Raw genomic sequence first — 12,277 nt, 5'->3', positions numbered from 1 at the left:
GGTGACCCAGGCAGGAGCCTGAGGCTGGAGGAAGAGGAGCTGTAGGCATGTGAGGAACGAGGCTGGGTGCTGCTGCCCTGCTCTGCCCCCACCTCCTCCAAGCACCTCTCCTGCCTGCCCTGCCTCCACTCACCCGCATTTCCCTGCAGCAATGAAAAGCAGCAGTGCTTCACCCCAGCACAGCTCATACCCCAAGTGCCACAGCCGCAGGGCCTTGCCTGTGGCAGCCCTGCAGCAACGCCTCAGGGCTGGCTAACAACGGGCCCCCACTGTCCTCCCACCAGGGACCTGGAGGGGGTCCCAGTGCCCTCAGGGTCTCCCTATGCATCCCACCCACCAGAATGAAATCTGATGTGTAGAGATAATGTAAAAGCTACCCAGCTAACAAATACTTTGCTTGCTCTTGATTTTTTTCCATCATTTTTAGCAGTCCGTGAGAGAGTGGCAGGGACACCAGTTTAGCTCCAATGCTGTGTGGGGCAGCCACCTCCCCCTCTGCCCCCCAGCCAAGCTGGGGGCTGTGGGTACCCTGAACACCAGGGAGAGAGTGGAGGAAGCCACGTAACGTCAGAGACTGGCTCTGACTGCAGTCACATCTTGTGACAGTCCAGTAACAGGGCATGCTGTTGTATGAGACATCCTGGACAAAACGAAGAAGCTCCTCAGGAGCAGTCAGGGTTTGATGCTGTCATGCCATGGGAAGATTAAACACCACCACTCTCACAGCCAAGCTTACTCCAAAGCACCACTTCCCAGCGGTGACCAGGCCATCCACTGCAGGCCACGACTGCCACTTTGGGGACGGAGAAGTCCTCTGGCGTTCGCAGGATGGCATGTTACGTGACTGCCGACAACCTCCCCCTTCCACAACTACAGCGATGCTAAATGACACCGAGGGAAGGCTTCAGATGGACAATCTGAACGTGAGATCTGGCGGCAGCTGGCTGGGGACGTGAGGTCTCACCAGCCTCAGCTGTGGAAATGCTCTGAGAGGGAAGAAAAGCTCTGGGGGTGGCAAGGCTGCAAATGCCACAGCACTATCCAAGGGGACCAGAGACATGTCTAAGACGGGTTAGGTGGGGCAGCACAGGCCCTGAGCATTGTAATACAGACCCCCCCACAATTTTGGAGAGCAGGACTAAAACAAACGCAGCCAGCTATGCTATGGTTGCCTGCTCAGCACCCACCCTTCAAGTTTTGCCTGGTGGAGTCTCGACCAGCCCAGTCCATGCCCCTCACTGGGGTTTCTGGGCATGCTGGGAGCCTGTGTCACAGTGCTGGGGTGCTGCTGTCCCCTCTCATGCTCCAGGAGCTTCACTGTTCTCCTCCCTCAGGGTACCCACGGCCACGGCAGCAGCTGGGGAAGGTCTTTGCGTGGGGCTCCTGGTGGGGACCTCTTCCTCGGGAGACTAGAGGACCCTTTCAGCAGGGGTCTGGGAGTAATGATGAACTATGCGGGGAACACAAAATCAGGGAGATGGTGAGGAGCAACACTGACAGAGACCACAAGCAAATGATCGGCAACTGGGTCTCCAAAATGCACCGCAATGTCCTCAAGCGTGAGGGCACCCTGTTAAGAAGAAGGGCAGGATGTGTCAGCAGAGTGGGACTCAGCGCGGTGCCGAGGGCTCGCCCTGCCTCCACGCCTTGTCACTGCACAAACTGGCAAATGCAGCCAGGGACAGGAAGCTGTACACAGTGACTGGGGGAAATCCTCTCTCTGTCTCTGTGGTCTTAATAGATTAAGCAGTGAACAAACTTGCAGTGCAGTGCCCAAGAAATGTAAAAAAAATAATAATAATTGAAGAACAAGCCTATGAATATCTGAGATCCTGAAAAGTAAAACCGCTTTACAGAGAGAGATCTAGACCATTTGATCTGCTTGTCAAAAAAATCAAAAGGAAAACCGATTTCTGCATAGATGTGGCACCACAGGGAGCAAATACAGGCACTAAAGGACTCCAATGCAGTTATCTACCAGAGGGTGACAGTGCCCAGCACCTGTTCTCCTGCCCTCAAGCCTTGCTGGTTCACAGGGTGACACATCCTATCTGTCTTCTCAGTGCCCAGTTGGCCCAGAGGGTCCGGCTCTGGAAAGCAACACTGTGTCCTGACTCGCTGAGGTGTGGCAATCCATGCTGAGGTGTTCACACGGAAGCTGTTGCACCCTCAGCCCAGTGCCCATCATCTGTCTTTCCTTCCCTCTAGCCAGGACAGCTCGACACTGTCCCATGTTATCATGTGGTGGTGTGGCAGAGGCACCATGTCCCCACGCTCTTGCCTCTCTAGATGTCCTCCATACCTCATGCCCGGATTGCTTCCTCCAGCCCCTCCTAGGGATTCACTCCTTGCTTTTTCTACCCGTTTCCTCGGCAACCTGATCCAAGCTCAGTTCCACACATCACCTTCATTAGGAAGTTTGGCTAATGCAGCCCACTCTGCCCTCAAACTGCTTGTGCATCTCCAACCAACTTCCTGATGGGCTCCAAACCCCTCACTGCTCCTTCAGGCACGGGCCTTCCCCACATCTCCATCCCCCTTTCACCACCTTTGATGAAATTTAAGCAAGTGCATAAACTGTTTTTCCAACCACTTTGCTGAAAGAGGTGAGGGGCTTAATTTTTCCTTCTCACACCTGCGCCCCACCAAGGGACGTGCTCCCCAGAACCAGTGTGCTGCAGCTTCTACTCTCCTTACACCATGCACAACTCCTGCGTCCTTGTACGGATCTATGTACTTAACATGATCTGAAGAATAATCCACAAAGTAGGGCTTGCTTGGAAGTTTTCCATTTCCCTAGTCCCTTTTCTACTTGAAATAAATTGTACCTAAGCCCATCCCTGTGAGGTGATGGTGTCGCTGCCTTATAAGACCACGGGCAGGTCATTTTGGATGCAGGCTCCTCTTTCTTCCTTCATATAATACACAGCTTACAGCTCCATATAAGACACTTGGCTTTTCTTTTCGGCATTATGGATTCTATTAGAGCTTTTGTGGGATATGACAGTACCAAAAATCAGAGTGTGCTAGCTAAGGCAGCACTTGTCTGAAAAACAGATGGATCCTTGCATCCTGCTGAAACCCAGACCCAAAGATCTTCTATAAAACCATCTAGCCAAACAAAACCCCCACCTCCCTCCAGAGGTCTCAGACTGGATTGTTGCCTTTTTGTTCTATCAAAATCAAGATGCAGAAAGTTATTTCTGGTAGCTCTGCAGTTAACTCTCAAAAGGCAAAAGCTTTCCAAATTTCAGCTCTATGCAGAGCTTCTCAATTAATTATACACACGCACGGTACCAGGTAGGGCACATATATTAAACAAGTGAGGGAAAACCTGCCCTGGAGATCAGCTAATGAACAGCCTTCGACAAGACCAGTAAATGCGCATGGCTATTCCCCCATGGATTTCAGCTGGCTGCTTGACTGGTTGAATGCATTAATCTCTCCATCAGGAGGAGGGCTGAGATGCCATTCATTTTGGGTCAAGCAGCAGCTGAAGAGCTCTGAAGAGCTCAAGAGGAGCTCTGTGTGTGTAGGGGGTGGCTAGAAGGACGCCAGCTCAGGGGATGATCCCCGACAGGTTTCTTCAGCCAGCCCAGCGCAACCCAACAGGGGACCACCGAGATCAGAGAAAAGGACCTTTTTTTTAAGCTTACTTTTAACTTCCCCACTTAATTCCTACAAACCATAGCAGCCTTGAAAACAAGCGCTTTGTGCCACGCAGGAAGCGAAGGCCACACAGCACTGTACGGATGGTTTTGGTTTGGATGCAGAACCACCCAGCCTTGACGCCTGGGGGATCTGATCTTGAAAATGCTCACGAAGATGTGGGAGCAAGCTACTGCCTCAGTTCAGTTCTGCAGATGGCAGAATCTGTTTGGCAGAAATCAATCCGTCAGTAGTTGGTTTGTGATAGTAGCTGGAGCTGAAGGACATGAGAGAAGGCAAAAAAAAGGAATGTTTCACAGCAGAGCCACCAGCTTTTCATTATCCCACAAAACTGCCGTGTGGTTTTAGTGACAAGTAATCTGAACTGCAGCCACCCAACACCTTTAGAAGCACTATCAGCCAGAAACCTGAAAACATAACCTTCAGTGCACAACGATAAGCTTCCCCTCTCCCCTCCCGGAGATAAGCGCCATCACAGACACAGGTTTGCTGAGCAACCTCCCACTGCCAGCATCTCCCCATCAGCTACGCTGCTGCTGCCTGGGATCAAGCTGCATCCCGGACCGAAAGGCTACAGCTCTGTCAGAGGCAATTCTGGATCTTGCAAGGCCCTACAACAGATCACACGGTACCTGCAGCAGGCGGAGGTAACAGGACCCATTTCCACTCGGTGTAGCGGACGTGATTCCTCTGCCGCGCTGGGGAGCACAGCCAGGGCAGCCCCCAGCACGGCACAGCCACAGTCACACTGCTCTCTGTCAATCATCAAATTGTTTTAAGCAATTTCCTTAATAAAACAGAAAGAGTTAGGACATTTCCCTGTTAGAAAACAGCAACTTCTGCCTTTTGCCAGTCGATAATCAAGTCTGACAGTATAAACTGCTGTCACAAAATCAGACTGTGTTTGGGCAGGGGACACTGGAAACCAATGGGGGGACAATTGGTACAGCTGGCAGCTCCACATTACTGCATTGAGCTCTTCAAACAAATCCTTCAGGAAGGAAGGGACACCTACCCCGTGCGCCATCATCACAGAAATGCTCTGTGGTTTGAAATGTATCGTATTAAGACCATATTCAGTTATTACCCTTCGCTTATTTCAGGCAAGCTTCTGGGTTATTTTAGCTCATTTTGCTGAGCAGTGCAATTTTGCAACTCTAAAAGGCAACCCAAACACCCAAACAAAGGAGACCTTGAGAAAGATTCTGTAATTAAGTATCTCACCTTTTATTTTGTTCATTTACATTTCTGGCACTGACAATTCTTTGAAGATATTTATGTAAAGACCAAACTTCATTAAAGCAATCAGAACAGAAGTCAATTAAATAATTTTACATCACTTAAGTTTCAGAAAATGTACAACACTTTCATACGTTATAGGCTTGACTGGTTGCAAAAGGAAATGGCACATGTTTGACATGGTTAAGAAATAACTTGGACAACTCAACAATTAGTTTTGCCAAAACCTGTTTTGTACTGAATACCGTGACACACACCCAGGGACCACAGTATGCCTGATGGCACCATGTCCACGTTGTTATTCAACATGGAATTATTACCATCAATTCTGTCTCCATTGACGTATCACATATTCTACATAGAATTCGTCACAGAAAGATCCAGTTAACGGTTTTGTAGAGGTGTGAGATTCATGATGGAAAGTGGAGATGTGACTCATGCCACTTCCCAGCGATGCCCTGGACCAGCAGGACACTGAGCACATGGAGAATATCAAGCATATGAATAATCCTATTGATTTCATGGGGACTACTCGAACACTTAAAATCGAACAGACAACAGGCATGCACTAGGCAAGGTCTGTGGTGTAACGCAGCATCCCAGCACCACGAAACCATCTCGCTTCACACCTGCTAAGGATCCATGAAATTTCTCCTGCAGAAGTCACGATGATGGTCATACATTTAGTTCTCTCCAAAGTCTATGTAATGTTTAAGGCAGCAAGAAAACTTTGCCTTTAACACTTCAGAAACTGATGTTTCCTTTAGAAATAGGTGGACAATATTCATAATTAATCAGTGCGCCCATTATTTATATGAATGCAATGAAAGGCCAAACCAAATTTTGACAAACCGTATGTCAACAGAATTGAGGAGTGTAACTGAACCGGAGTCGAAGCTTTATAATTACACGTGCCAGATCATTCACATGTAACATACTGTCTAGGGACAATGTGAAAAAGCAGGACTTAGATGAAATCTGTATTCCTGAAGCCTGGTGCTGGCCAGACTTCCCCTGGTGTGAGTGAGCTCTACTGAAGCCAATGAGTGAGCACCTCCGATGAGAAGTGCGAGTAAGATTCAAAACATGCCGCCGGTTCACACTAACAGGTCATTGTGGCTGAAGGATATTCTCATATACAGAACTCTGGAACACTACTAACACCCATTTACAAAACACTACAGTGATGGTTATTGGCACATAAAAAACTCCTTCTCTATATGAAAACATACACAAAATAGATAAGAACTGCCATTTTTTTCAGACTTTTAAAATCTCTATATAGTTGCCTTTAAGGAGTTTTAACCCCAGTATCACGAACAACAATGGTCACCTAGATTTTACTGTGCTGACATTTGTAACACTGCCACAACCTAGACCACTTTGTGGATTATGTTTAACTGTACTGTACACAAGGTGATGAAGATTGATAGAAAACCACTAAGATTCTTGCACAAAAATGTGACTTGTTAAAATCCAGAGAATGATTGAGTCACTTTATAGGCAGCAGCTACATGTAAGCTGTAAATGTTACCCGCGATAAAAAACACATTTTGCCATAAAGCACATATTGTGACATTATCTGCTTCTGGCCTGGTACACAAAGCTCGATTTTCTTCCCAATGCAGAGGAATGGTTTGGTTACCTTGACTCTCAGAAAAAAAGTGCACAAATATTTTACTCTTTAAAGTGCTTTGCAGAACTCTCTTCTGCCTTGATTTCTACTCCAAGATATCTCTACGCTCTGAAGACTCTGCCTCTTTCTCGCATATTGATGTTCAGCTGACAAAGCCTCTTATGCAAGTACGAGTAAAATTTCAAGAAGACCATGTTAGAAAAGTGTTGATGCTGAGAAGGAGAAAGTTGGGTATAAAGCTGAGAAGTACAGGGTCTATCTTTTGTTAGCCCACTGCATGTCTGTGGGACTCCACCCAGCACGCTCATGTCCGACAGAAAGACCCTTGCTCAGGGCCTGTAGCAGCCCCTGAAAGTCAAAACTTCTCCCCAGTGTTCAACCCGAGCGACTAAGAAGGGCAAAAGAGATTTCACCAAGGAAAAAATGTACTGGCTTTGCAAACTCTGTTGTCATCTTCTCACCTCCGTGTGGAGAGGAGCACTCATGTGCTTCCTCCCCCTTAGTCTCCCAGCGCCCCGCTCCCATCCACAGGCCCAAGCGCAGTCCCTTGGTCCCACTGTCCTGCTCCCACCTGGGAGACCAGTCAGAGACTCCTGCTTTTGGCTAAGACACCTGTCTCTACTGAAACAGGACTTTGCGGGGATTTTGATGCATCCCTTCTTTCTAATCCCCCCCCAACCCTAAATCCTACACTAGTGAAATGCTGCATTTACCAACTCATGCAAAAATAAGTCGGCGTTGGAATGATGATCCTTGGGATGTATCCTCTCTCGTCCCAAAATTTCTGGCAGGGCTATCACTGCAACTCACAAGGTAGCAACGTCTACGAGAGCGATCCAGCATCTTCAGCCCTCCAAATGAGTCCTGGGGCCTTGCTGTGTTTCTATGTCTATTTTCGAAACAGATTTGCTTCTCTTATTAAAAGATCATTTTGATCAACAAAGTGATAAGGGGAAGAAACAAGTGGCAAATCATCTTAACTCCCCCAACACTTTTTAATTTCAACATGGTAAACAAACTACTGTATGTGACTTACTGTGAATTAAATTTAAAAAGATTAAAAATGCATCAGGACTTGTTTCTTTTATACTTGCTGTTAGATCACAACACGTAGTCAGTAGATCAATAAGAATTAAAATATCTCAAATTGTTGTGTATCATCAGTATGTCTAACTCTACCAGCAGTATTACTCTAGCGTTCCTGATGCACAGAATACCTGAATGAAGTGTGCAGTCCTTGTGAAGAAACAATTTCACATCTTCTGCAGAAAACTTTCAATAAAACGATATTGTGCTTAGACATACTATTTATGCTACTTCATAAATTAAAATCCTGTCATAAGAAATTATTCAGCTACACTGTATTTTTATTCTTTTATCTGGAATGTTACTAAGTCTATCTTTAGCAAAAATCTCTTAAAACTTAAAATATGCACAAATATAAAAAATCTTTGCAAAATAGAAACATTTATTTAATTTTCTTCATACGCTATAAATGTTCACAGATTCTAAAAATAAAAACCTAATTGACTAAGATTAATTTCAAGTATCTAATCTCATTTTTATTACACATGATGCTTGGTACTAGGTTCACTGTTTCTAAGGTGTGGAATGTTGTCTTGGTGTAAAGCAACCCTAAAAGGAAGGCTTAAACCTAACTCTCTGCAGGCGGGAAAGGGGGAGTGACAACAAATAAGGTGATATATTTTGCACCCTTGTGGCGATGAATAAAATGTACGTCTCAATTTTGCCTCAAGAAAAAGGGGTCAGGATGCAAACCTTCAGAAAACCGCTTTCAGTAAGATCAATCCTGTGTGAGAAAACAAGCCCAGTGCTGCACACAACTGAGTGCCACTTCTGAGAGCGTCCACGAAACAAGGCTGACAGAGAGAGGCGGTCTTCTGCTGCTAAAAAGCCCCAGCACTGCCTGCAAAACAGAAGAGGCTGATATTGTGACAGCGATCTTTCCAGTGACTTTGCTTTGGTTATGCCCAATAAATGCAGCGGTTTCCTCGACCTGTGGATACAAGTGCAATGAAGTGCGAGGTCAGCGCTGACACTGTGCCAGCGCAGGGACACCCGCCCTGGCTTGCACCCTGCTCCAGCAAAACACAGCAAGGAAAGGAATGTTCATAGGTGGAATGGCGAGCGTGGGCTTATGCTTTTGGGAAGATCAGAACCCTAAGTCCCTATTCTCAGAAACCAGTAAATTCTCTCTTAAACCTATCAACCACATAAGCACAAGTTGGGCGTTACACGCCCGTTCACATGCTGTTCTGGGTAACAAAACTGTTCCGAATAAAGGTCTTCACGCACACATTTTTTGGTTTTGGGAAGAAACCAATTTGTCCTCAAAACTTTTTGTTCTCATCTGTGCCAAGCATCCCTTTTTCTCATATCAGGTACTGCACCTTCAGTGAAGGTTTCAAAGAGGTGACAACCTAACGGAGACTTCCCGTGGTGGGTGCACTCGTAGATAGGTCTGGAGACCTAAGCATTTTCAAGCTTTAAAATATTGTGCGCTTAAAGGGGAGGCAAGATGGAAAGCGTGAGAATCCAGCCCTCTCACCGCACAAGGAGATGTTCAAGGTCAAGCCACTCTTTACAATGATTCATTTGAAATTCCCTTTATCTGCTATGTTTTCCCCTTTTAGTCCCAGCCACATCACAGGAGGATGCTTTAAAATGTTTTCTTTTCAAAATATTTCTTCAATTAATCAAGTAAAAAAGAAGATAACACAAAATACGCCCAATTGCTGAAGGTCAATAATTGGAGAGCAAGAACTTCCCCCCGAGAAGATCAGATAACCTAATATCAGACTTCTTTACAACAACAAAACCCCACATTGTCCAATACAAATAATTTAGTAACAGATGTCCAGTCTCAGTTTTAATAGTAATCCTACATTCAAAATATTTTTCAACCCAAGAAAAGCCCACAAAACGAATTATAAAAGCTGATGAACCCAACAACTTCTTTAATCTTTACATGATGAAAAATAAATGTATTTTTACCAAATAAATGGGGAGAAGCCCACAGGCAGAGGAGGTTTTCCACATTCTTTCATGAAGCAAACGTTTCAAAGAAAAGAATTTAAATTGTTGATGCTTTCAAACTCCTATCTCTGAAGACTTAAAGCGGTGCGAACAGGGCAAGGAAAAAACCAATATTTTTATGTAGCGGCATAAAATTCAATTTACCAAGGCAAGCAATCATGGCAGGTGAATAAAATACCATTCATATTTTCATTACCATGCTAAAGGCAGCCAAAGTTGATTTTTGTGCCTGACGTTTTCTTGACAATTTTGTAATGCTTCAGTAAGGCAATTAATATCAGATGCAGGCTTCTGTCCATTGCTAATATTTCTCTTTAGATCCAGCAAGACACTGGTTGCATAAGGGCATTTGAAGGAAAAACGTGCTGGGATTCATTTACTCTGCACATATGAAGATAAACCGAAGGCAGTAAGACTATTCGTGAGCCAAAGGCGCAGGAGGGATGACCACTGTGCATTTAGCAGCACAAAACCTCTCTTCTTTCTTTTAGATAATGACATTTTCTGTTCAAAACTAGGCATGAACCCAAACTTTCAAATGCAAAAAAGGAAAACAAAAATAATATTTTTTCCCAACTAACTGAAGCCAGTTAACTGAAGTCGTTGTACCTAGCAATTCATACCAGTTCATTTGTACATGTGGCCACATACTTAGCTCTGTTTTCCTGTCGTCAGGTAGTTAATTTTGGCAGTTTCTCTCATAAACGCCAACTCCTGAACGTAGTGTGTGCTCAAGAGCAGCAGTGGCTACATAACCTGGTGTAACATAGACATACGCCACCCTAGTGGACCTCCACTCAGGTGAGTATGGCTCTCTACTTGTTATCTCAAATAAATAAAAATGGAAATTCTCTGACGTGTAAATTTGGGGAATGTTCCCTCTCATACGCATAGCAGATATTTGTATTTTCCTAATCAGTTTAATCGTTTAAATGGTTACTGTTACAGCACCTTATGCATTCATCATTCGTTGTATTGCACAGCAGAGCTATTTCCTAGGCTGCTACGGGATGGGGAACCAACAGATGTTGGCTGCTTTCTGATAAGTTACTCTATTATTTTACCTTTTATCAGTATTGAAGACAAGGACAACCTCTGCCCATCTAGGATAGCCTTCTGTAGTCATCTGGTACAGTGCACCCTACTAAATACCTCAGGACGGTGCAGTGTTGCACACACTTGGTGAATTCACATAATTGTGGAATTCGATCTCTTTTGGAAGCCATTGCTTTTAGTTATCAAGAAAACACTGGCATATTGAAATTCCTCCCAAATGGAACATTTTTGAACATGAAGGCATTTTTAACTAGACAGTAGAAAGGAGAACCAGACCAGAAGCAGGGCAGTGAGGTCATCAGAGAGCTGCTTTTCCCCCAGAAGGCCTTTAAATGATTAAATACATCAGCAGCTGAAAATTATTCCACATCAGAAGCATCATTGTCAGAAAGATGGTAATTACTTCCCTTCACCCGAATATACTCGATATACCTCCCTTCATCAGAATCTGACGTACCACATGTACATAGCCTGTTTTCAAACAAAGATTCAATTTCCTCTAGTTTTTTCCCTTTAGTCTCAGGAAGGCAGCCGTAGATGAAAACCAGTCCCAAGGCAGCAAACCCTGCATAGAGGAAGAAGGCTCCTGCAATGTAGAACAATATGCACAGTCGGTTACAGAAGTTCCCATCCCTTCTCTGCTCCAAAGCAGAGGGAGCAGCACAAACAGCCGGCTGCAGATACCAGCCGAGTGTGTAAAAGCAAAGGCTGGAGCAGCATGGCTAAAACAATGAGCTGCAGGGCTGTGGGTGCAGGAGAAGGCCACTTTATTGCATCATTCCACAACAGAGTAAATTAACAAAAGCAATTTCATTTCACACGGAAAATAATACACATCCTTTCTGGGCAAGTCATTCTGCTGTTAAAATAAACAGTGATTAAATGATTGCATACACACACACACACAAAAAAAAACAGATATGAAAGGCAAAAGCTTTCTTAGTTTATCTTAACAGCAAAAGGCATACTAAAACAACCCCCCAAAATGAGAAACTTTTGCAAAAAAGAAATAGTCAGGATTAAAATCATGCTTGTGACTCTTACACCTAATTATTATTTAAAAGTCCTCTGCAGAGACAATTAGCAGTGCGAAAAGCTCGTTTCCCCTGTGACCCATCATATATAGGGGAGCAGAAAAGGTACCAAAGGGCCAAGAAGCAATTACCTGCCATGTGTTTCTAGACTGATGACTCAAAGGAATGACAAGTGGAGCTGAAAGCCTCTGTACTACTAATGATGTGAAGATTGCATCAAGTCCCTAGCAGCTTAATGCAATTTAAATGATTTGTACTCAAGTGGCTAAGCAGTAATCTGACAAACTCTCCGCAGACTCCAGCAGACAGGGCTTAACAGTTGGGAGTGGGGCAGTAGCATCTTACACAGCTATTTCTGCAAGGACCATCTGATATTTGCCTTGGATGCCACCATAAACTGGAAAAATGCAAATGCCGTCTCCTTAAGTGGGATTCAGCCTATTTCACTCAGTCAAAGGTGATTTTTTTCCAGCTTTCCTGATTTAATCAAGTGTCTAGGTTCTCAGTTAAGGACAGAAAGAAATGTTTCTTATGAAAGCTGGACCAAACTATGATCCAGGCACATTATATCAGGTCTCTAGTCTCA

General features: G+C 44.8%; 1 protein-coding gene across 2 annotated transcripts in view; it reads right to left on the bottom strand.

Annotated features, from left to right (window-relative positions):
* Positions 1-4,872: 4,872 nt before the first annotated feature.
* SLC2A13 (solute carrier family 2 member 13) overlaps positions 4,873-12,277 on the bottom strand; it is a 169,320-nt gene continuing 161,915 nt past the window's right edge. The window contains exons 10-11 of one of the 2 annotated variants that reach the window (XM_055808994.1): positions 11,115-11,243; positions 4,873-5,669 (exon numbers count right to left, since the gene is read on the bottom strand). In XM_055808994.1, the coding sequence (XP_055664969.1) occupies positions 5,653-5,669; positions 11,115-11,243 (146 nt within the window). In that variant the 3' untranslated portion in view covers positions 4,873-5,652. Of the gene's footprint in view, positions 11,244-12,277 lie in introns of both variants that reach the window. The other variant, XM_055808993.1, reaches the window with a different exon arrangement.

Source organism: Falco peregrinus, chromosome 6 (genome assembly GCF_023634155.1).
Source record: "Falco peregrinus isolate bFalPer1 chromosome 6, bFalPer1.pri, whole genome shotgun sequence".
Classification (NCBI taxonomy): domain Eukaryota; kingdom Metazoa; phylum Chordata; class Aves; order Falconiformes; family Falconidae; genus Falco; species Falco peregrinus.
Note: the sequence above shows the minus strand (reverse complement) of the source record. Positions and strands in the feature narration are given on the sequence as shown.